This window comes from Martes martes (genome assembly GCF_963455335.1).
Source record: "Martes martes genome assembly, chromosome: 18".
In the NCBI taxonomy this organism is placed as follows: domain Eukaryota; kingdom Metazoa; phylum Chordata; class Mammalia; order Carnivora; family Mustelidae; genus Martes; species Martes martes.
In genome coordinates this window covers 29,129,211-29,153,672 of record NC_137906.1, presented here as the reverse complement: position 1 = coordinate 29,153,672, position 24,462 = coordinate 29,129,211, and the positions used below count along the sequence as shown (strand labels likewise).

The following is a 24,462-nucleotide window of genomic DNA, read 5'->3' as shown; positions in this document are numbered from 1 at the left end:
CCAGAGGTATTAGCATGAGCTGGTTCTAGGTGGTCCAGCCCAGAACGGGGACAGAGAAGAAATGAGCATGTCTGTCAGGAGGTAGGTCAATGGGGGGAAACGGGAGCTTGTAAGGATGGGCCAGGCGAGTAAGTCTGGGGAGAAAGCAGATGTCCAAGGGGGAGGGAAGATGAGGGGAGCCTGAGGTCCAGGAAGCACTGAGAGGGGTCCATTCCCCCTGGCCCTAGAGGATGCCCAGCAGGAAATGGCAGTGTGCTTGTTTGCTCTTCTCAAACCACTCTGAGCAGAAGGTAGAAAGTGTGGTTTCGTGTGCATTGTGTTTTAACAAATTAAAGAAGGCGGCAGGCGGAAGGCTCGATGCTTGATGGGCAAGTTAGAGCTAGTGCTGACCCCACAGAGGGATTGCAGAGAAGTCAAGGGAGATGATCATCGGCCTGCAGGGCTGTGGGCACAGGCAGGAAGCTGGGGCCCCAGCCTTCAGGGAACCAGGGGGGTCGCCTACCTGGCTTCAGGCCCAGAGGTGCGGGGGTGTGGGAGAGAACTCAGCCCCGGTTAGGACAGAGGTTCTCGGCCAGGGGCAACTGCACCCCCACGGGAACTGGACAGGGTCTGGAGACATTTTGGGTTGGCAGGATCCGGGGCACGCCGCTGCCTCCGGTGGGGAGAGGCCCGGCCTGCGGCTCACATCCCCCATTCACAGGCCAGCTCCTGCGATCTAGACCGATCCAGCCCCGACAGCAGTGGTGCCAGAGCCCCTGGGGTAGACCACGGAGCCGAGCAGATTCGGGAGCAGAGGTTCAGGAGAGGAGGGCTGGTGCTGATGCGGGAGACGGGGTTAGCCGCCGCCTCCCTGAGGACCGGCGGGGAAGGGAAGCAGCGGTCCCAGAGGCCGCCGGAGCCAGCGGAAGTACAGGGAGCAGGCGGAGCCCGTGGCGAGGAGCGCGGCGCGGGGCAGGGGCGCCGCCCGTCTCACCTGAGCTTGGTCTTGAGCGCGTTCACCTCGCGGCCCATGGCCTCGTTGCTCTCCGTGGCCTCGTCCAGCTCCCGCTGCAGCTTCCTGCGGTTGGCGTTGATGCGCTGGGACTCCTCCTCCGCCTCCTCCAGCTGCCGCTTCAGTTGCTTCACCTTGGCGTTTCCTTTCTCGGCCTGTCGGGGAGAGGCCCGAGGGTCAGTGGGGAGGCGGGGCGGGGGGTCGGCGCGGGCGGAGGGGGGCGGGGCGGGGGTACCTGCTCCTTGTACTGCTCCGCCATCTTGCGCTCGTCCTCCACCTGCAGCAGGACCTCCTTCAGCTTCTTGTCCTTCTGCTTCAGCGACTTGGCGGCCGCCTGCTTCTCCCTGCGGACGGACACGGAGGGAGTGGGGCCGGCTTCCCTGGCCGTCCGTGCGCAGCCCCGACTGGCACTGTGCGCGCCGTGAGCGCCCGTCCCGAGCCCCACGCCGGGGCTCCTCCCCCAGATCGGAAGAACCGGACTCGGCCACGAAAGGGAGCCTAGTTCTAAGACGGGCTCCAACACGGGGAACGCGCTCCGTGAAGGTGGCGGGTGACCAAAGGCCCCACAGCATGTGATTGCATTCACAGGAGGGGCCCAGAACCGACCACAGAAACGGAAAGTCGGTCAGTGGGTGCTGGGGGCTCAGGGAGACACAGGGTGGTGGTGAAGGGGTACAGGGGGTCTTCGTGGGGGGACGGAAGTGTTCCCTGGTTGACTGTGGAGAGGGGACCCCTCTCTGCAAATAGACTCCAAGCCATTAAGAGGAACACTAAGGGCTGAAGTCTACGGTATGGGAGTTATCGGGGAAGCCACTGCCAAAATGGAAAGAACGGGTGGGAATCCTTGCCATCTGACGGGGACCACGGTGCTGTGACTTTCCTTTCTCGTGAGAAGGGTTCCCGCAGCTGCTTGTGCTGCATGGGGACTTTCTGTGTAGCCCTTAACGGGACGTTCTGCGAATGCAGGCCAGGGCAAGCCGGCGTGCTCCCGGGAAGGCTGGCTGACCTCACCGAGGAGGCCTGCTCCTTTGTGCTGCCGGTAAGGGCCTCCTCCGGGCCAGGCCCACCTCTCCCTGGCATGCACACACCGTTCTGGCACGGCTGCGGTCGGGGTACCACAGGAATTATTTCCCAGCCACAGCTGAGGCCTGGAGAGCCTAAGCCCCCCCACCCCCGGTTCCCCTGCCATGCACTGGTGCGCAGGCTGTCTTTGCAGCCCCGGCTCTACGTACCTAGCCTCCTGCTCGACCTGCTCCTCCAGCTGTGCGATCTTGGCCTCCAGGGCCGCAATGGTGGACTTGAACTTGGATTTGACTGCCCCCTCCATCTCCTGCAGCTTGCTCCGGAGCTCCTTGTTCTGCCGTTCGAGCTGCTGCCTTGCGCTCTCATTCTTCTGGGCTGCGCTGCGTTCCGTGGCCAGTTCGTTGTTGAGCTGCTCAGCCTGCAGAGGACGGGGAAGGTCATGAGGTAGCGGCACAGAAGCCCAGGGTGGTCCACAGAGATGACGAATGTCTCCTGCTGCCCCCGCAACCACCCCTCTTCTTCAGCTTCTGCATGGGTCCCTGGAGCTGGAGCCCCCAGGAGCTCCCCACCATGTCCTCTAGCCACCAGCTCCTTCCTGGGCACGGGGAGCATCCCAGTGCTACGGGGCTCCCTGTTTCCAGGTCCCACGGTGGGTCCCCACCACCCGTCCTGGAGCCCGGTACTCAGGAATGTCACTGAGTGCTCACGAGTATAAAGCTGGGGACAGAACAAGAAGTAGACCCCCGCGGCCCTTCCTCGAGGTACACAGCATCTGCTGGCGGGAACCAGACACACACTGGCCCGCCGCTGAGACACTGCAGGCTGGCAGGGGCCGGCCCCCGGCTCCCCTCCACCCCAGCCCAGGCGTGGCACACGGGATCCCGCAGTGCCGTGTCAGAGGACCCGTGTGGGCTTCTTACAGGTGGAGCCCAGCTCTGGTGCTCCTCCAGTGCCCTGCCCGCGCCGGCCCCCACCTGCTGCGTGGCCTTGCGCACGCGGTCACTCATGGCCTCCATGTTGCCCTGCTCTTCCTCCAGCTCCTCCTCCAGCTGCGCGATCCGGGCCTCCAGGCGGCGCTTCTCATCCTGAAGTGTGTTCCTATGGGGAATGCAGCCACATCTGGGGCTCCGGCCTCCCCCTGGGTTGTAAGATTCCCTCTCCTTGGAGGAGTGATGCCTGAGGGTTGCCCTCCTTTACAATAGGAAACAGGCTCAGAGACTTAGAGACCTGCCCAAAGTCACACAGCCGGCAAGGAGGGAGCCAGGACTCCTATCCAGTCGGTATCAGCAGAGCCAGGCCTGTCCCAGAGTTTCCGCGCTCTGATGTCCCCAGCCGCCCCAGCCCCACCCTGCTGCTCATTCGGAATGAACGAAACTGGCCACACTCAACTGGGGGGTGAAGACCCCTGAGACAAGGTCAGCAGGACACTGTCACTTTCAGCATTAAAATGGGTGTCCGGGAGGTGCTCCCATGAGCTGCCTCTGTCTCATCATCCGCGTCTGGGACCCCCTCCTCCGTACACGGCCACATACCTTCCTGAGACACTGCTGGCCAGCTCCTCCGCCAGTTCCTCCTTCTCCAGGTCGGCCTGTTTGCGAGCCCTCTCGGCCGCAGCTAGATCCTGGATGGTGGCGGGTGGGGAGGAAGGAAACCTGTTATCTACCACGGAAGGGCCGAACCCCAGCAGTTTCTATGACCACATTTCTCTGAGCTCTGGGGAAGTGCTGTCTCCACATCCTGTCTTTCCCCGCCCTTACTCCGGGGTCCGGCCACGTGGAATGCTGGACGAAGGGGAGAAACCCGTGGGGACACACACCGGCATGACAAGGGCTCCTACCGCGACCCTCCCACCCCCCCCATCTGAGGCTCCCAGCGAGAAGGCTTCACCTCCTGCAGCTGCATAAGTTCTGCTTCTAAACTCTTCGCTTTCTTCTCATTCTCTTTGGCGGTGGCAAAGATCTCATCTCTGGAGGCTCGGGCATCCTCCAGCTCCCTCTGGAAGTCCTTCATCTGAGCCTGTGTGAGTCAGCGGGAAGGACAAGCTAAGAGGTCCTCACTCACCCAAGTTCCGCTGCCAAATGAGCTTTCCCGTGCCAACCCCTAGGATTTGCCACGATTAACCACAGAGACGTCCCCCATCATACGAGCACTGCTCGTCATCTCACAGGACCAGGTTTCTGTTTGGAGGCACCATTCTGGATGGGCTCAGCAGACCTAAAATACGGCGATGGAGGGCCATGGCCACATGCCTGGTAACTGTGCCTTAACCCGGGGCAGGAAACAGCCCCCAAATGCCGAACGGTGGTGAGAAAACACCAGCTCATAGGCACCAGTTCCAGGCCTGCGTCCTGCTGCTGCTGACCCCCCAACCTTGGGGGGGTCATCACCTCCCTCCCCCCGGCCCCGCACCTTGCGTCGGACGCGTCGCCCACCTGCAGTTTCCGAAGCTGCTTGATGGCTTCCTCCCTGCCCTTGATGGCCGAGTCGGCCTGCAGCTCCAAGTCTTTGAGGTCCCCTTCCAGCTTCTTCTTGGCCGCGGCAGCCAGGGCACGCTGCTTCCTCTCGTCTTCCAGTTCTGTCTCGTATTCGTGAAGCTGAGCGAGGAGGGGAGATGCACGCTGCTGGGCTGCGCCGTTCCCCCCAGCCCTGCCACCGGCCGGCCGGCTCCCAGGCATGCACAGCCCCCTCCCAGGTGGGTCTGCCCATCCCCAGGTTACAAGGGAGGAAAACAAGTCTCCATCGGGCCAGGAGGTGGTAAGGGGAGGAAGGAAGCTGGCTACCCGCCTCCCTTCCCTATAGCCCACCTTGTCCCTGACCTGCCCCAGATCACCTGCCGCTGGAGCTGTCTCCTCTTCTCCTCGTTCTGCTCATCGCGGGCCTGCAGGTCCCGCTCAAACTGGCCCTTGAGGGCCTGCATGTTGACCTCGAGCCGCAGCTTGGCGTCCTCTGTGGCCTGCAGCTCGTCCTCCAGTTCCTCCAGCTGCGTCTTCATCTCCTCCATCTGGGTTTCCAGGGCCCGCTTGGACTTCTCCAGCTCGTGGACCTTTCACATCAGAGTGGACCTCATGAGGACGGGCAGGCAACCCGCAGTGCCAGGAAGCTCGTTCAGGTCAGAGAGAGGTGGCTTTTGTCCATCGAGGACCAGAGCCTTCCTCTGGGACCAGTGGACTCAGACTCCCCACCCCCACCCCACTGCTGTTCCCAAGCCATGTGTATAGGACCATCCAAGGGACTGCCTTTAGGCCGGATTATTGTTTCACATCAAAGAGGCACGGAGCCTTCACCCCAGCCCCCTGCCCACCCCAAGGACTGATAAACCGCGGGGAGGGCGACTTACGTTCTTGCCCACGTCATCCTTGGAGCTAACCAGATCTTCCATCTCGGCCTTGAGCATCTTGTTGGCCCTCTCCAGTTCCTCTTTGGCCTCCAGAGCCTCCTCGAGGGCTCGCGCCAGGGACAAGGCCTTGGTTTCCTTTTCCCTGGCTTCCGCCTCGGCTCTGTCCCTTTCATCCGCGTACTTGGAAGAGATGCTTTTCTCCTCGGCCAACAGCTACAACACAACAGAAACCCTGGCGGTGACCCCTAGGCCAACCCGAAGCCAGGCTTCATCTCGTTGCAGATATAGGCGAGAAGCCTCGTGTCCTGCTAAATTTACTCGGGGGGCAGGGGTAACTCATCCAGATACCAATGGAAAGAGCTATTAACAAGCCTGCTTCTGACTTTGAGGTCGACCTTATGCACAGCCAGCATCTGCTGAGTCTCTGTGCTTTGAAATCACTCATGCCGCCCATGTCGGTTAGAACACACGGCTGCTGGGGTCCAAGTGACATTTAATCCTGCCGGGGGCCAGTCATTCTGTTGTTTTCATGGCCACTCATCTCCGGCTCTCAAAAGTGCCCTAGGAGCCAGACTAGGGACAGTAATCTTATCTGCAGAGAGAGCAGCATATATCATACATGGAAACATCCAAAACTCAGACTTCTAGAAGTCAGCAAAGACAAGTAAGTAACAGGGGCCCCCAAACAGCACTGTCAATGCAAAAACCCTACACCCAGTGTGACAGGAAAAGAAAAGATGTGGCCTCGGGCCTTCAAACCGATAACGGAACAGCAGGGTGCCAATAGCGAAGACAGGCCGAGGGCAGAGATGGAAAAAAGGAAGGGCCAGCATGTCCCCCAGAAGCCTGGTGCTCTGAGCCCCCCCACACCTCTGACCGAGTACCATCCCCAAGGTGATTTTTAGGATAACCCCCAGTCACTTGCAAACCAAATGATATTTGCTGAATCTGAGTAAGGTAGTAAAAGTTGGTATTGGGAGATCTAGGCTACAGAGCTGCAGGCATCTATCAGAACTCAAGAGAGTGTACACTTAAAATTTGTGCATTTCTGAGTAGGTAAATTTTTATCTCCCCAAGCTTCTATCTTGAACGAGAACTCTAGTTGATACACAGAGTATGAGTATGGAGGGGGAGGTCTGTAATTTGCTTTGAAATGCATCCGAAAGGTAAGAGCCCCCCTTGACAAGTACAGTTCATGCTTGTAAATAAACATGTAATAAAGCGAGTCTGGTAAAACGTTCGCGATCGAATCCCAGTGGTGAGCACATGGGTGTTCACTGTTTCAGGATTTTAGCGTGTCTGGGTGCTTGAAATTCTACGTAATGAAATGTGAGGGGAAATTGGTTATCTAAAGGGTAGAAACATTAAATGAGTTGGAATATTTAGGAGGCAACCCGCAAGTACTTAAGTCAATAAAATGAACCTCATTCCTTATTGGGGCTAGAAACTAAGGCATCACTGGGGTCCCCGGGTGCCCTGGCAGTCATGTCCGGGCGCTGCTGCTCTCCCAACTCGGACCTAGGAGCCCTCGTGTTTCATGGTCACCTGGGACAAGGTGACTTTCCATCGCCGCCAGCCAAGCAGGGATGAGTTGCAGAGACACAGCAACCCCACCAGCTGCCTCGGAGCCCCACCTGCCCCGGCCCGCATCCGCACACAGAGTGGACCACCCTCCAGCCCCTACCTGATCGAACTTCTTCTGCTTCTTTTCCAGGTTGGACACCAGTTGCCGCTGGTTGTCCAAATCGACGACCAGGTCGTCCAGCTCCTGCTGAAGCCTGTTCTTGGTCTTTTCCAGTTTGTCATAAGCAGCTGCCTTCTCTTCGTACTGCTGGGTGAGGCCTTCGATTTCCTTCTGGAACTTCTTCTTGCCCTCTTCCAAGGCTTCCACGGTGCTGGCAAAGTCCTGCAGCTTCTTCTTCGAATCGGAGAGCTAAAATGGCAGTGTCCAGGGTCCAGTAAGGGCAGGGCCTTTGGGTTGATTCCCGTCCCTGACCCTACCCTGGGAAGAGACAACCTTCTCTGCACTGCAGAAACTCAACAGCAGGGGGAGCCAGTGAGCCAAACAAAATGGCTCCAAGGCTCCACCACAGCCCATTCGAGCTCCTGCTCTACCCAAAAGGCTCAGTCCCAGAACAGCAAGGACGCGCACACAGCCAGCACCTGGATGTTCAGAGTTGAGATGTGACGCTCCAGGTTCTGCTTGGCCTCCATCTCCTCGTCCAGCTGGTCCTGCAGGCTGTTCCTCTCGTCCTCCAGCTGGCGCAGCTTGGTGGACACGTTGAGCTTCTGCCGGGTTTCTTCTTGAAGCAGCTCCTACAGAAGGACGCACCGAAGTTCCAGGGACCCACGCCCGGAAGTTCATGCCCCGGGTCCCTCCGGATGATGTGGCCGAATACCCACCTGGGTGTCCTGGAGCTGGGACCCAAGGGACGCCACGTCCTTGGCCAGTTTTATGGCCTTCCCCTCAGCCTCGTTGAGCATCCCTGTGACGCTCTCCACTTCATTCTGAGGACGCCAAGAGACTTTGGTTAGCACCCCCAGAACAGGGTCCTTGTTAAGGCCTCTCCACTCGCACGGTAGGTCCTGTGGGATCTGCCGACTGAGACACACCCAGGAGCTATGGGGCCTGATCACGCTAGCGCTGCGGCTCCCGAGGGAAGTGTATCACCTCCAAGCTGAGATGCCTGGTTCTAAGAACCTCTTAGAGCCCCCAGCTGTATTGACTGGGCCCAAATCCCACTAAATAGATCCTGGATCCTTGCCAAGGTTGGGGGGAAATGAAACAGGTTTGAGAATCCAGACACAGACAGGACTCGCCTGGCCCCTAATGCTGGAGAAGAGGATACAGACGGCATGAACACCTCCAAGGGCCGTTTTTCCACCGCCCTCTTCCTCACCCCTAGTCTTGGCCCTCTCATGGGCCCTTAGGGCCAAAACCAGAGCTGCGGGAGCAGGTCCTTGTGCGGGTGTCAGTCCACCGTCCATCCCCTTCCCACTTACAACGAGGATGTAAGTGATTCTGACTCTGCTCCTCTAGCACATCGCTTCTGTTAGGAGAGCGGACCCCTTGCTCTCCCCTGCACGCAGGAAAAAGTGCTATTTAATGCTTCCCCCGCCCTCTTGTCCCAGGCTGTAAGCACATTAAATAATTATCAAAGGTCTGCCTGTATCCCACAACTGGAAATCGGGCCAAATGTCTAGTCAAAGCTAAGTAAGACCAAAGACAGACAGACTTCATCTTTGCTCAGCTTGAAGCCTATCTATGGCTTCTTGTCACTCGGAGTAAAGACATGCACATAGAATGGGGCCTTGAAGGCCACAACCTACCTCTTTAGTCCCACTTTGCAGCACGTTTTGCCTTCCAGCTCAGCATTCTAGCTCTACTTCTCTGATCTCTTCTAATTTCCCCACCTACCACTGGGCCCTTGCACATGCTGCTCCTCTGCCTCCCAGCCTTCTTATCTCAGACTACACTTCCGTCTTATAGAAACCTTTCCCGACTCCTCTTCCTGCAGGCCAAGCCCTTTGTTAATTTACACTTACTGCATCATTTGACCTTCATTCATGGGATTAGAAATGCCTTTCCCTCCCCTGGGTCAGAGTTCTATTGGGGCAGGCGCTGTGTCTCTCTTGCTCCCTGTAGCTCAGCATTAAACATGGCGCCCAGCCTACAGCAAATACTCAAATACTTGCTAAATGAGACGAAGGTTTCTAAAGATGGAATGGCAGAGGGAGACCATCTCCTCTCCTTGAGGAACGCAACAAGAGGAAACCAAATGGCTTTGTAGCAAGTGAGACTTCAGTTAGCTGAGAACAGCTTCACGGCCGCAGAGCTGGGACCAAGGGACGCTTGCCGCCTTACCTGCAGCTTGTGGACCTTGTCGTTGAGCTCGGCCCGGGCCCGCTCCCCATCGCTGCACTTGGACTGCAGCTCCTGCAGCTGCACCTCCAGCTTCTTCTTCTTGTGCTCCACCTCCTGCTTGGCCTGGTTCAGGACCCGCAGCTCCCCAGCCAGGTCAGCGTTCTCCTTCTCCAGCGTCTGCTTGTTCTTGTCTAGATTGGCCTTGGCCTGGCCAAGTCAACAGAGGGGAGGGAAGGCACTTTAAGATGCGAGCCTCTATCCCTTGGGGCATCTTCCGCTTTCCCTTTCCGTCCAGCCAGTCAGGAAGGTTCCAGGCACCTGTGCTTGTCGACACGGGGGTGGGGGTTGGGGGGTGGGGGGGCCACACCAGTCACAGTAAGACTTTCTGTATTCTCTTTTTCTGAATCACGAAGTTTGCAAATGAGCATCTCCCGGGCTACAACCAACGTGTTGTCATTGTCCTGGTTGACCTATTCTTAGCTGCCAACACCTTAATAACATAATGTCATGTAAACATCTGGATTCCAGGGGTGCCTGGGTGACTCTGTCCTTAAGCATCTGCCTTCAGATCAGGTCATGATCCCAGGGTCCTGGGATCGAGCCCCACTCGGGCTCACTGCTCGGCAGGAAGCTTGCTTCTCCCTCTCCCACGCCCCCTGCTTATGTTCCCTCTCTGTCAAATAAAATATTTTTTAAAAAATTAAAATCGGATTCCAGCTTCTTTACAAAAAATTCTAGTGTTCTCTATCATAACAGGTGCTGGTTATATGAATGTATACCGTTAAAATCGGTGGGTTTTACTGCATATACCTGAGGAATTCTGACTTTTGAAAAACAAGAAAAACATCATACTCAGTGAGGAAAAACAGAGCTTTTCCCCTAGGATCACAAACAAGGTAAGGGACGTCCACGCTCATCACTTCCATTCAACATAGTACCGGAAGGGGAAATGCACATCGTAGTTACGATTAGCAAAATCTTATTTGTCCAACACGCATAAAGACTTGACAGAAGGTCAAAGGTTAGTATTCAGATCCCACTTGACAAGAGGACACGAAAAAGGGTCCTTTATTCATTTTTGGGGGGGATGCTCGGTCTCGCATCCTATTTCTCAGAGTGTTCTAAGGCCACCTGTGTACACGTGGACGATGGAGCCAGGAGATCTACTCATGAACAAGGCCGCAGAGGACATGAATTAGTGTTTGTAAAACCATGGAACCATCTAGCTCACAGCCTGTGCTGCCTAAGGGCCTGGAGCCATTATTTTCACAGGCAGGACCTCTGCAGATTCTGATAGAAGCAGCGGTGACCCAGCTCCCAGGAAGGTGTCAGCAAACCACCCCCTGAAGTATAGTCACCCGAGCTGGTGACAGAAACAGGTGCCAACTCCAGCAAGTGTTAGGTAACGTGCCCCCACTTAGTCGAGCTGGGGGGATACCTAGATAGTGCAAGGATGCGGGGCAGCCATAGCACTGCGGGTGAGAGACAGAAATCCGATCTGGACGGAAACAATCTGGATGTCACAAGCGAGAACGCTCACCCCTGGGAATGAAACAGGGAAATTCTCCCAAGGGAGAGGAAGTTCCCAGTACACTGAATTCAGAGGAGTGCTATTTTGCTGCCCCGTGTGCCATACACCCGAAAGAGCTAACCCCGGGGGGTGGGGAAACGATTAGATCTAGTCTTTGTCAAACTCTGCCAATCTGCAGAGAAATTATAGGATGGCCTCCGTCTTAAGTTCCCCTCCCAGAAGTTTTGCTAAACAGTCGATTATCAGGGCAGAGTGGGGGGCCCTGTGGATTTTAGACCCTGCCTGGGGAAGGTGTGAGGCAGGTCTGCAGACCGGACCACCCACCCGGGTTCAAATCCCAGCTCGATCAATGTCCGTGTGACCTTGGGTAAGTCTCTTCACCTCCAGGCACTCTGTTCCTTCACGTGTCAAGCTCAGCCGTAGCTACGTCAGAGCTGGTTGTGAAGATTAACTGGCACGTATACAGTGGGTGCTTAATAAATGCTCTCGTGACCCCTGTCATTACAGTCTCGTAGGGCTGGCTCCACCTCGGCCCCAACCCCGATCCGTGGTTATGGGGAGCTGTCCGTGCACCGCGCTACCGAAACGACCGCGACGTACCCTCTTGAACTGCTCCAGCTGCTCGGTGAGCTCCTCTATGGCCTGTGTGTGCTTCTGCCTCATCTCCTGGACCTGGGCCTCGTGGGACCGCGTTTCCTCGTCTAGGGCCTTCTTGAGCACCGTCACCTCCTGCTCCCTCTTGGCCCTGGGCAGGAAGAACACAGAGGGTCGCTGTTGGGTGGACAGAGGGCTTCGCCTCAGACAGCACCGTGGAAAAGGACGAGAGCACTCCTGGGACCCAGCGCTGAGGTCTCCATCACTGGTCCCTCCCTGACTGTGTGACCTCGGGGGAGTCACCCAACCTCTCTGGACCTAGCATTTCCTCAGCTGCAAAAGGGGGAGCATGGTGACCGCCCAGAAACTCTCAAGGCCAGCAAATAAATACACAAAAATACTCAGGAATGTGTTGAAAGAGCATCTGTGAACTGCAAAGTGTTCCTCAAATATTAATATTAGCTCTTATTTCTTGAGCACTTACTATGTGCCAGGCCCCAACCTCTGTTCTTTCTATACATGACCTCATATAACCTTCAGAGTGACCCTCAGAGGCAGGTATATTCTTCCAACTTACAGATGAGAAAGCTAAGGCTGAGAGAGGGTAAGCAGCGGGCTCTTGTTGACAGAGCCACAATCTGGTCTGGCTCTGAGCCCATGCGTTTGAAATACCACACCGGACTTTTCTGGATCATGGGCCTTGTGGGGAGGGGAACACTGGGCTGGCTTCTCCGCACAGGTAAGGGGTATGGCACAAGACCCCAAGCATGGGTAGTCAGTCTCAGTGTTAGCATAGCACCTGAAACGGACACACTCAAATGCATTTGCATGTTTGTTGAATGAATAAACGACCTACTTTCTTTAAAGTCAGCATTCCTTATCTAGCAGGTAAAGTGGTTTTTTTGGGGGGTTTGTTGTTCTGTATGTGTTTTGGGGTATTTTTTTGTTGCTGGTATCTGTGATCCTCTAGCACATCTTAAGGACCCCACCAACAAATGTTATTTTAAAACATGTATCACAAAACTTAGACACATGCTCTTGAGGACTGGAATCTGGAGAATTACTGACACATGTAGACACCCACATGAAAAGACAAGAAAGGGGCACCTGGGTGGCTCAGTGGGTTAAGCCTCTGCCTTTGGCTCGGGTCATGATCCCAGGGTCCTGGAATCGAGCCCTGCATCGGGCTCTCTGCTCAGCGGGGAGCCTGCTTCCCCCTCTCTCTGCCTGCCTCTCTGCCTACTTGTGATCTCTCTGTCAAATAAATTAGGAAAAAAAAAAAGACAAGAAGGAATACCCAAAAAACATGGACTGTGTTAGGACTAAGAGTGATGTTTTTCGTGTCTAAGTTCCTAGAGCTTTCAAATCGTTTTCGAATCAAGTAACTCTGACTACCGTGATGCAAAATAAGACGAGAAAGGATTGCACCGCTATTACAGACGGTAACTATAGGGCCTGAGAACCCCGGGGTTCAGGATGTGCCTGGCGGCTGCCCATTGCCCCCCACACTGATCCTGGCCGCCCCATCTGTGCGGCGGTGTGGCGGGAGCCGCTGGGCTCGGCGGGCCCGCCGCCCACCTGAGCTCCTGCTGGGTGGCCGTGCTGTCTAGAGTGTCCTCCAGCTCCGTCTTCAGCGCTTCCAGCTCCTCCCCCAGGTCCCGCTTCTGCTTCTCGGCCTTGTTCCTCGCGGCCCGTTCCGAGTCCAGGTCCTCCTGGAGGTCTGAGATGTGACCCTCCAGCTCCCGGATCTTCTTCAGAGCATTGTTCTTCTGAGCGATTTCATCGTCGAGCCTGCCGGGGACAGATCACCAGAATGAAGACCCCGGGCTCTCTGGACCCTGTGATCTCCTGACGTCGCCAAAAAATTATTTCCTGGAATGAGATACTCATGTTCCATGGACATTAAACCAGGTTCCGGCCACACCCCGGGGACACGGTGGATCCCTTCTTTCTAGGTGGGACTGCTTGCGGGTTAGGACTGACCTGATGTCAAAAAACAGATTTTGGGGCACCTGGGTGGCTCAGTGGGCTAAGCCTCTGCCTTCGGCTCAGGTCATGATCCCAGGGTCCTGGGATCGAGCCCCGCATCGGGCTCTCTGCTTGGCAGGGAGCCTGCTTCACCCTCTCCCTGCCTGCCTCTCTGCCTACTTGTGATCTCTGTCAAATAACTAAATAAAATCTTTTAAAAAACCAAAAACATTTTGGTGAGTGTGTGTGTGTGTGTGTGCACGTGTGTGTGTGCATGTGAGAGAGAGAGTGAAAGAGGGAAAGCAGAGCCTGCTCCCGGACTAGCCAGGTGCCTCGTTCACACCAGGAGCTTAATAGATGCTTGTGAACACCGGACAATCATTTCTCCTTAGCAACTACTTGTCTTTCTTTCTTCTTTTGGTTCAAACGGTGGCTAAGTGTCTTCATCATGCAAAGCGCTTGGCGAGATGTTAAAGCCAGGGCCCCCCGTGTGGGGACTGCAGCAACCATGGGTCAAGTTGGGATGTGAGAAGCATGGTCTGAATGGCCTGGAGACCATTAGGACTTGTGTGGAAGGCAGCTCCCTCCTGATGCGTGGCGGGGCTGGCCTCCTGCTGTGACGGAAGGAAAGGGAACAGTGGGGAAGAGGGCCCAGAGGCAAGATTCCTCAGGGCAAGGGGAGGTGAGCACCTTGATTGTACTGAGCTTGGGAATGGGGAACAGTAAGAGAGAAGGCTAAGTGGTCGGGTAAGGGTCAGGTTCACAACCCGGAGGATGCTTCTGGTCCATCACCCTAGCGCCATCCAGCAGCACACACTGGGAGCAAAAGAGCTGGCCATGGGACCAGTCAGAAAGTGCTGGGGCTCAGACCCCATGCCCGGCTTCCTGCTCAGTGACACGGAGATCGCAGCAGCGTCCCTTAGCCTGGTGTGTGCGTGAAGATACTGCCTGGAAAGAGCTTGGCATACAGTGAGCAGGAAAATCCCTGTTAGTTGTCACTAAAGGATTCCCAGTGTGAGGCTGGAACTCAGCTGGGCAGACAGGGAATGGGACAGGGGGACACGTTTCTAAGGTCCGGCAGAATCTGAGGGCAGCTGTGGTCTGGGGGTGGGAGGAGGAAAGTGGGGGCTAAACGACCCTCAGAAGGAGGGGCAGGAGGGTTGTCCCAGCCTCAGGCACGCGGTGCCTGAGACTCCAGTGGAACGGGCTCCGTGGGCAACTGGAGAGGAGGATGGCCGGGACATCCGAGAGGCAGACGTGGCGGGAGGAGGGGAGATGTAGGAGAGGATGAGTTTGGAGGGAAGAGAAGAAAATCAGTGGCATGGTTCTGGAGGTGCAGGCAGGACAGGGGAGGCCCCCAGCAGCATGGAGGCCTGCCTGGAGGAAGAGGAAGACGGGGCCCACTGCGGTGTGGCGGGAGCCCGCTGGGCACATGGACCCACGGGACCACAAGATGCACCCCACCAGCCTTGCTACCTGCTCAGGGCGGCCTGCAGCTCCTCCTCCTTCTTGGCCAGCTGCATCTTGAGCTCCGCGATCTGTGCCTGGAGGTCGGCGATCTGCTCGTGGAAGTCACTGGCCTCCCCCTCCAGCTTCCGCTTCAGCTTCTCCAGCTCCTGCCGGCTCTTCTCCTCTTTCTTCAGCCGCACTACGACAAAGCCAGGGGCTCCTCAGCAGGTGCCAGCTACCAGAAAGGTGCCCAGAGGACAAGCCTGTCTGCTCTGGCACCACACACACACACGGCCCCACAGGTAACTGTCCTGGCCTGGCCCAGACCATGATCTTGCAGGAGGAAAGTCAATGCTGCTCCTCTATTGTTACTAGGGTGTCCGCTGCAGGAGCCTCGAGAGGGTTGTACCTCCCCTGAAATCATCTGCCTCGCTCAGATTTACTCTCTAATTTTATTTTTTAATTTAATTAATTTGTTTATTTGAAAGAGAGAGAGCACTAGTGGGAGGAGAAGCAGGCTCCCCGCCGAGCAGGGAGCCCGATGCGGGGCTCGATCCTAGGACCCTGGGATCATGACCTGAGCCGAAGGCAGAGGCTTCACCCACTGAACCACCAAGGTGCCCCAGCTCTCTGATTTAAAAACATCCATTTGAACCCCCCTCTGAGGCACGAGGTCTACCTTCCAGTTCTGAAATCATAGATTCATGCTTGTTTTTCAGCTTGGTGAGGTTCTTGGCTTTTTCTTCCTCTTCTGCAAGATTCGTTGTTAAGTCACTAATCCTCTCTTCAAGGAGTTTTCGCTCCTTGAGGGGGGGAAGGAAAAAGAAATATCAACTGCTTTCTCTTCCCTTTTCCAAGATCTACATTTCATTTTTAGTCACTTCCAGAAAAACAGGTGGAAAGAAAGCCGGCACGAACACACAATACAACCTCTAGCTTTAAAATGATAAAAAGAAGCTTCTTAACAGTCATTCCCTAAAGCCCAGGTACTTCACATCTCATGCGACCTCTGACCCCCACACTTCACGGTCCAGGCAATCAACCGCACCCTCATCCCTTCCTCCCACATGCCAGCTCTTCCCTTGCCACAGGGCCTTTGCACAGATAGGACCATCTCCTGAGCGGCTTCTCCAATCCCCTTCCAACTGCTCTTCATTCTTCAGGTTTCCTCTTAAATGTCACTTCCTCCAGGAAGCCTTCCCTGAATACCTTACTTCTATCCCCTGATGTTCTATTTTTATAATATGGTGGACACCGTCTTCAGAAGCCTGACTGTGAAGGTCACTAATGGTCAGGTATGAGCCCCACCAGGCCAGGGTCCCCCATCATCATGCATGCCTTGCACCCCAAACAGAGCCTAACTCAACACAGGGGCCCAGCTGACATCTAGCTCAAGGAACTCAAGGGAGTCTGAACTCAGTGGAGCTGCTTAGTGGTTCCCGATCTGGGTGACCTACTCATTCCGGGTGACATGGGGACTTTTCCAGTGTGGGCACTGAAAGTCTCACATCCCAGAAAGCCATCAGTCCCAGGCAAACCACGCCCGCGGGTCACCCTATCACTGACCAGAAGCGGCCCGCGAGAATGCGGGAAAGGCACCCGAATCTCAGGCACATGCGGCTGCCTTTGCACAACACAGGGCACCCACTGGCATGGATTTTCTGAGACCTGCTCCGTGGCAAGCCCTGGTCCTGGAGGGACCACCGGGGACCCCATCCATGGGGTCCACCTGCATCTAGATGGCAGTCAGGAGGCCGCCTTCCACACCGCGCATTTGTCCAGAAAGGGGAAGCATCTAGAGTGCTTAGCCCCGGGGAGCCTGCCGGGTTAACACAGACGTTGGTCCCACTCACTCACTTTTGACAGCTTATTGTTCTGATCGTCCATGACCAGAATATCATCCTCCAGTTTCTTGATCTTGGCCTCGGCCGTGACCTTCTCCAGCTGTAGCTTCTGCCTCGCGGCTTCCTCTTCCTCCAGCTGTTCTTCTAGGTCCTTTGCGGGAGAGGGAACGAAATCACAAACCTCGTTCCCCCCGGGGTCCCTCTCTCGCAGCTTGGGGGCTGAGCCACACAGAGCCTGGGTCTCATGCCCCCCAGCCCCGGCTCTGCGGTCTCCTTTCACTGGAAATAAAAGGTTTGGGAAACCACTGGCTTCTTGAGCCTCAGTCTTCCCATCTGTCAAATGGGGATAGTAGATACTGTGTGGTTTCAAAATGTGTCTGCAAACCCTCGTACTCTTCCGTTCAAGAGGTGCAGGCTAATTCCTCTCCCCATCAGTGTGGGCTGGATTTAGGAGGAAGTGATTAGGTACAATGCCCAAGGTCAGGCTATAAGAGGCATTGCGGCCTCCTCCCCTGTTCCCTCTCTTGATTCGCCTTTCCTGGGGGAAGCCAGGGGCCATGTAGCCCTACGGAGAAGCTCCCCGCCCTCCCAGTGAGGAGATGAGGCCTCCGGACTCCAACCATGGGAGCTAGCCACGTGGACGTGTGTCCTCTAACCCTGGGCTCCCATCCCGACTGCAACCTCAGGACAGAATCTCACCCAGAACCTCCCAGCCGAGCCACTCTCAGATTCCCAACCCTGTGACCCGACAGCTTGTCCTTCCAAGCTGCTAAGTTCTGGGGTCTTTTGTCCTACAACAACAGCTAACTAAAGCAAATGTCCCTCGCACGGGGCTGCAAGGAGAGAAGGTGTTTGCACACGGAGGGCAGAGCCGGAGAACGGGGCGGGCTCTCCAGGAGACCCGTCTGGCTACGCGGCCCTGCTGGGGCAGACGGCCAATCCCCTCCAAGCCTTAGTCCCCAGTGGGGACATACAGGACCACACGCCCCTCGCAGGCCTGCAGAGAGGGTCAAATGATAAGGCAAGCAGCCCCTGCCGGGCCTTACCAGCATCTGCTGAGCCATCTTCTTCTTCTCGGCCTGCAGCTGCTGGCCCCGGTCTTCCTCCTCCTCCAGGCGAGCCTCCATCTCATGCAGGATCTCCTCCAGCTCCTGCTTCTTCGCCGCCAGCCGGACCCGCATCTCCTCGGCCTCAGCGTATAGCTCGGTCTCCGCCTGCAGCTGCTCCTGGAGCAGGTTCTTCTCCTCGGCCAGCTGCACGCGGGGAGCAGGGGGGTGGCCGGTGAGCCCCGTAGGGGCACGGGTGCCCTCCCTCTGCAGCCCCCGCCTGGCTCTGGGCCGCTACCTGGGAGTGCTTCTGCTCCAGCTCCTTGAGCTCGCTCTCAGCCTTCTGCTGCCGCTCCTTGGTCTTCTGCAGCTCGTCCTCCTTGGCCTGCATCTCCTCCTCCTGCCGAGTCACTTGGAGCAGCGGCTTCACCTGCGCGCACACCGCCAGCCGTCACTGGCCTCCATGGCCCAAGGAAGCTAAAAGCTCTCCTGGTACCTCTGATCAGCGGTTCTCAACCAGGGACTGGTTGATGCCGTCCCGCACCCCCGAGGGGATGCCTGGGAATCGCCGGGGACAGTTTGGGTTGTTCCAGTCTGGGCAGGGGATGCTACCTAGTGGGTACGGGCCGGGGGTGCCGCTGCAGATTCTAGAAAGCACGGGACAGCTACCCCGCGACACAGGTTTTCCATCCAACACACCAATAGCGCTGAAGTTCAGAAATCATCAACGAAAGCCACCGGAAAAAATGTGCACGGTGTAAAGGAAAAAGTCTGTCCTTCTCCCACTTCGTCCCTTCCCAGAGAGAGAATTAACTGCTGACCAACCAGCTTATTTCATTCCAAGGAGGAAAGGGGGGAGGAATCTCCCACGTTCTACCTCCCCGTCAAGGTGACTGTGGGCACCGTTGGTGTTTCCCGCCAGTCCTTCCCCTACATGTTTAAAAAATACACCCGAGACCACGCTGTCTGATTTTCTATGCCAAGTCCGTTACTTAAAACTAAAAGATAATCATGACCCCATGCCGCTGTCAGCTTTACGCCTTTGTTTTTTTGCTAGCTGCCATTTTTGTGCTACAGAAGCGGTGACAGAGGACATCCCTGTCTTTCTCCTGGCTTTAGGGGGAAGGCTCTCAGTTCTGTCCCCGTTAAGGCTGACGTGGGCTGTGGGTTTTTCACAGCAGGCCTTTACGGTGCAGAGGGAGGGGCCCTCCACACGGCTTTGGTTGAGCGTTTTTAGGTAGCCATCATTAAGAGTTGCAAAGTATCCTATGGAGGGAGGAGTCTGTTGGAGGCTGGAAACTGGCATTGTGCTACTATAAGATGCACCACGAATGCCCCCAAGTCCTGATCTTCAGAGAACGGTGCCTTGTGACAAAGCCAGTTGCCCTGATGACAGAGGGTAGGGCTCCACTTGTAGAACATTCTCGAAACGGCAACATCACAGGAAGGGAGGACAGAGGGGCAGGGCTATGATGGGGAAGTGGGTGCTGCCAGAAATGAGCACCGGGAGGGATCCCTGTGCAAACGCTTGGGATCCCAGTCAGGGTCATTGATAACCCACGAGCCGACCGAAGGAGAAGGGGGGAAGACTTCTCGGGCCAGGGAACTATACACAGGCGAGGTGTGACTCTGAGCCCCCGAGCGCATGCGCACACGGGCCGTCAGCCACATGCGGCCCCGCAGCGGGAGCATCTGGGGCGCAGAGCCGGGCGGAGGGTTCCGACAGGGGTGGGTCCCGCGGCACTCACTTTGGTGAACAGCCTCCACCACTGCCAGTTCCGCAGCTTGAGGTAGGCGGCGCAGTTCCTCTGAATCACTTTCATGGCCGTCAGCTGCTGCTGTCGCTTGGCAAAGGCCCTGGGGCAGGGGAAGTGGGTTCTGTGAGAACCCCCCGGGGAGGCGGAGGGCGGGGGCGCCCAAGCCTTGTCTCCCCGGGTCGTGCACACATCCCAAAAGCAAGACGCGCTTGTCAGGCGTGCGATTCTGTGACTCCCGCGGGGACGTCCCCCCCACCCCACCCCCCGCCTGCTCTCCAGCTCGGATTCTTCACGAAGCTCGAGCATCAGCACATGCATGTCGTCCGGCCGCAGACCAATTCAATGATCGGGAGGCCAGAGCCCTTCTCGGTGGGCAAGGAACACCCCCAGCTCACCAAAAGCCCTGGACTCGGATCCATGGTCCAAACAATGCCTAAGGCAGCAGTCTACACTCCACCATTCCTAAAGGGGGTCCTACACATCTCCAGCTGTGCCACGTCTTCCCCAAAGCTGAGTGACAAGCAGACCCACTCCTTCCTCGGGTGTGTCTTTGTGTCTTAGAAATCTCAAGTCTGACTCGGAATCAGGGCTCTTTGGGTTTCAGGGCTGGTGGGTTTGCAAAACCACCGCCAGGGGGAGCTCAATGGCTCCTCTTTCTCTGCGGGGCTGTCATCTTGGTACATGGGTCAACTTGAAGAATGATGCTGCTCGGGTTAGTGGAGGCGGGAGGGCGCATCGGAGAATTTAGTTATGACATTTAACCACTTAGGTCTGTCCCTGGAATGCAGACCCCCCAGTTCTGGCTTTCACCACCTTGGTTCTGGCCTTCACCCTTTTGGGTCCACTGAGTAATGAATGGGCTTACTCTGCCCTGGGCAGAGAGCCACTCCACCAGCCCCTGCAGTCCTCTGTGGGGTGTGACTTCCCTCGAGGAGCCCCATCCCTCATGCAGACCCTAAGCCTCGCAAAACAGAAGGAGCATCCCATCTCCTAAGACCCTGCCTTCTGAATTCCTTTTGAACAGGGGGTGATGGGTACAGCCAAATCCTCTTCCCTCCCGTCCTTACCATCTTCTCCCACTTCTGAAATGACACCCTAGCCCTGTTCTTAAGCCTCTCCATGCACTCCACTGACTCCTCACAACCCCATGGGGCAGGAATAAGAATCCTCCTCCAGTAGAGAAATCTGAGCCTCATAGAGAGAGGGAGAGAGAGGGTAACTCGCCCAAGTTCACCAGCAAGTAAGTGGGGGAGGCAGGAGGAGACGAGAGCCCTTAGAACGAGGGTGTGTCCCTACAGTGGTAGTGTTTCTGCCTCCACCAGAAGCAGCCCAGGCGATTGGGATGCTTCCTAACTTAGGTGGCCTCTTAGAAAAGCAGGGAACCAGAGTATGAGGCTGCAGAGGCCCCAGAGGCGTGTTTCTGGGTCCTTTTCAGGAACGCGACAGTGCTCAGGTCCTTACTTCCTGGCCAGGTAGCCACGACACATGGCCTGGAAAGCCATGATGACATCAGTGATCTTCAAGTCCCGTTCCTCCTCCAGGTGTGCCAGGACCCCCGTCCGGAAGAAGATTTTGCTCTGCCCGATTCTGTACAAGTTGGGGTCAAGTTCCAGGGCTTTGATCTGCAGAAGGAAGGGGACAGGTGCTCCCGTTCTCAGCTGTGACATGTGTCTGTGAGGCGTGTTTAAGGAAGGTCCCACCCCAACGAGCTCCTGGCAGTATCCCCAGGGACTAGGGGAAGGGCATTTGCAGTCAGATCCCTGGGGAGGGACTGTGGCTGGGACTCACCATGAGAATGCAGGCCTGCTTCCCATCCATGAAGCCTTTGGGAATGGCGTTAGCAGCCAGGATCTCATAGCTGGAGACACAGGGCAGAGGCCACTGATGAAACTCCTCTCAGCATCCTTCCAGCCCTCCACCTGGCCTGGCTTACCACCCCCCTGCCCTCCCTGCACCCCAGACTCCTTCCCTGACCCCAGCAGGCTCACCGTTGGCGGAACTCCTGGAAGACGATCCTGTTGGGGAAGCCCTGACGGCAGATGCGAATGCCTTCCAGCACCCCGTTGCAACGCAGCTGCTCCAGCACCAGAAAGGCGTCCAGCTTGCCAGACTGCAAGGGCAGAGAGGCAGAGTGGTGGACCAGGGGGCTGGGACTCAGGGAGCAGCAAGCCCCGAATCTCAGGCCTGGGTAACCCAGTGTCAGACCACCGCGGCTAACAGAGGCACCAGCTGAGGTCCCAGCTGAGGTACAGATGCCACCTTCCTGGACTTGGTGGCACCAGCATCACCTGGCTAGAAGCCTCTCCTCTCACTTCCTCTCTGTCACTGGTGCAGCAGCAGCTACCTCCCAGACGGCTCCCAATGGACATCCACTCACCATCACCGCCCCCTCCCTGCTTCCTGCCCCTGTCTTGCCTCCCTCTGCAACCTCTCATTCTGTTTGCATAACATCAGTCTGATCGTGACATACCCCTGCTTTTAAAACCCCACAATGGCCTCCTCTGGTCAACCCACAAGGAGTGCCACGACCCAGCTCCTGCCAAGGGATTTGGCCCCATCTCTCCCCAATCCCTGCCTCACACCATCACAGATCAGCATGAATGACCCAGTCACTGCCTAGACCTTTCGCTTCTCAGGTCACATCTTTGCTTCTACTGGTCCCATTGCCTAGGATGCCTTCCCCACCCTATCTTCCACTTCACCAAGCTGATGCCTACTCACTCCCAAGGCAGCATTCTCTGAGCCCCAAGGCTGGAGTGGGAGCCCCGGCTGCATGGTGTTCTTGTAATTTACCATGTTGCGTTGTGCATATTGGCTTGTGCATCTCTCTCTCCCAGCAGGTCTCCCACGACATCAGCCCTACTGACATCTTGGGTTTAGTCTCTGCTTTCCCTCTGTGAGGGCTGTCCTGTGGACAGGCTAAATGCCTGTCCATAAGGCATTTAGCAGCATCGCTAGCTTCCCTACACTGGATGTGAACAGCAGCTCCCTCCCTGTTATGACAGCCAACGAAGTCTGCAGACATGGCCAGATGTCCCCGGGGGACACTGGCCCCGCTGAGCATCCCTGCACTAGATCACTGGAAGAAACCTGCAGGCAAGGATCCTGATTTATCCAGCACTCTATCCTCAGTCCCTGGCACAGGTGCAGCTCAGTAAATATTGACTAGAATAATGAATGCATGAGCAATTCGATGCCCTGAACCAAAAGTCCAAGGCTCAAAGTCCCTTCTCTCTCCTCACCTTCCTTTGCCTCCAGGACAGGGAGTGGGTACCCAATTCAGACAACCTTCCACCTGCATCAGACGGAGCCCGTGGGGTACAGAGGTTTTCCTCCTTCCTCTCTACCCTGGTCTGCTTTCCCAAAGCTTCCTGTCGATATCCCCAGGGAGTACATTCTGGTCCCCACCCCCAGGAGCCAGGCAGGTGGCCTCACCCTCTTCTCGTGGTTGGGGATGATGCAACGCACAAAGTTGGGTGTGGTGTTACGTAGGGTGGTCATCAGCTTCCCCAGCTGCTCTTTGTACAGCTGTCCCACTGTGCGGAACATGCCCTTCTTGGTCTTGGAGGCACTGGGCAGAGAGCTCTCTGTCATCTTGGCCATCTGGTCCAGGCCCACAATGCGGTCCACTGTGGGGCACATTAATGTTGGTGTCAGCCTCTGGCCCACCCAGGGGCCCTCCACCCCGACAACAAGCCAGAGGACTAGGCCCAGAGGATGGAGACTCTAAGTCCTCTACTTCCTTTTGGTGGGCACTGCCCCCATTCTCTCCTCTGCGGGCCAACACCTTTCCTCTAGCAATAGATAAGGGGAGGTGTACAGAGGTCTGCTTTCCACGTATTGTCTATTTGGGAAATCTGAAAGCCCCTGAGTGACAAAAAGAACAAATTCTCTCTCTTAGGTTGTCACAGGGACCTGGAAATAAATCCTGCTCTTGCCACTGTCTTGGCCTGGTGTCATTTTGTGCCTCAGTTTCTCCTACAAAGTGGGAGGTCAAAACAGTATCTACTTCCTAGGGCAGGAAGAAGCAAATAAGGTTTACCTCTCCTGCCTGACTTCAGACCTTCATCTATCAAGAAATATTTACTGAGAGCCTACTATGCACCAAGCCCCACAGATACAGCCATGAACAAAGTGTCTGTGTCTCCACACACACCCTCAGCTCATATTCTATGGATATTCTAACTGAAAGAGACCAACAATGACAACATATATAAGTATACAATATTCCAAGTGGTGAGACATACCTAGAAAGATAAAGCAGGGTAAAGGGGGAGAGAAAGAGTAATGGGAGTGATCTGGTAAGCTGAGTGAGTGATTAGGTAGATTTTCAGAGAATCAATATTCTGGACACAAGGTATAGCAAACACTCCAAGGCAGGAATCTAGCACATTAATAGGGACTCAACCAGGAAAAGGTGGTGGTGTTATTGGTGGTGGCATCAGAGCCACCAAGGTTCTTTTTCTTTCAGAACAGAATGAGAGACTCCCACCATCCCAGTGGATGCTGCCCATCCAACCCAAAACCACTGGCATAACTATGAATTTCCCTCAAGGCACGGCTTTTGCTGCACCTCACAAATTTTGGTAAGTTGTGTCCCCCCCCTTTTTTTTAGTTCAAAATATTTTAAAATTTCACTTGAGAAAATTAAATAACACACCCAGACACTTCTAAATAAGACATGGGACCAAGGCCCAAGTGCCATTTAGAAGTGTGTCATTTAACTTCCATGTATTTGGGAATTTTCCAGCTACCTTTCTCTTACTGATTTCTAGTTTAATTTCCGGTGGTCGAAGAGCAGACACTGTATGCTTTCTATTCTTTTAGATTCATTAAGGTATGTTTTATGGACCAGAATGTGGTCTAGTTTGGTGGAAGTTCCATGGGAGCTTGAGAAGAATGTGCATTCTGCTGTTGGGGGATGAAGCCGTCTATAGACCGCAGTTCTATCCAGTTGGCTGATGACAGTTCAGCTCAACTCCACTGGCATTAGGATGCCCTATTTCTGTTCCTTGTACTCAGGCTGGTCATATGACTCCATGTCATAATGTCTTTGC

The 24,462-nt window shown here is 55.9% G+C and overlaps 1 protein-coding gene across 1 annotated transcript in view; it reads right to left on the bottom strand.

Annotated features, from left to right (window-relative positions):
- MYH11 (myosin heavy chain 11) overlaps nucleotides 1-24,462 on the bottom strand; it is a 107,173-nt gene that overhangs the window by 6,356 nt on the left and 76,355 nt on the right. The window contains exons 16-40 of the mRNA XM_080830354.1: nucleotides 22,841-23,034; nucleotides 21,394-21,515; nucleotides 21,194-21,263; nucleotides 20,867-21,027; nucleotides 19,397-19,505; nucleotides 17,947-18,078; nucleotides 17,649-17,855; nucleotides 16,616-16,753; nucleotides 15,438-15,561; nucleotides 14,786-14,957; nucleotides 12,920-13,132; nucleotides 11,348-11,492; nucleotides 9,217-9,423; nucleotides 7,755-7,859; nucleotides 7,515-7,667; nucleotides 7,036-7,284; nucleotides 5,352-5,564; nucleotides 4,845-5,057; nucleotides 4,447-4,608; nucleotides 3,902-4,030; nucleotides 3,547-3,635; nucleotides 2,989-3,112; nucleotides 2,224-2,432; nucleotides 1,227-1,335; nucleotides 974-1,146 (exon numbers count right to left, since the gene is read on the bottom strand). Of these exons, the coding sequence (XP_080686480.1) occupies nucleotides 974-1,146; nucleotides 1,227-1,335; nucleotides 2,224-2,432; nucleotides 2,989-3,112; nucleotides 3,547-3,635; nucleotides 3,902-4,030; nucleotides 4,447-4,608; nucleotides 4,845-5,057; nucleotides 5,352-5,564; nucleotides 7,036-7,284; nucleotides 7,515-7,667; nucleotides 7,755-7,859; nucleotides 9,217-9,423; nucleotides 11,348-11,492; nucleotides 12,920-13,132; nucleotides 14,786-14,957; nucleotides 15,438-15,561; nucleotides 16,616-16,753; nucleotides 17,649-17,855; nucleotides 17,947-18,078; nucleotides 19,397-19,505; nucleotides 20,867-21,027; nucleotides 21,194-21,263; nucleotides 21,394-21,515; nucleotides 22,841-23,034 (3,922 nt within the window). The remainder of the gene's footprint in view (nucleotides 1-973; nucleotides 1,147-1,226; nucleotides 1,336-2,223; nucleotides 2,433-2,988; nucleotides 3,113-3,546; nucleotides 3,636-3,901; nucleotides 4,031-4,446; nucleotides 4,609-4,844; nucleotides 5,058-5,351; nucleotides 5,565-7,035; nucleotides 7,285-7,514; nucleotides 7,668-7,754; nucleotides 7,860-9,216; nucleotides 9,424-11,347; nucleotides 11,493-12,919; nucleotides 13,133-14,785; nucleotides 14,958-15,437; nucleotides 15,562-16,615; nucleotides 16,754-17,648; nucleotides 17,856-17,946; nucleotides 18,079-19,396; nucleotides 19,506-20,866; nucleotides 21,028-21,193; nucleotides 21,264-21,393; nucleotides 21,516-22,840; nucleotides 23,035-24,462) is intronic.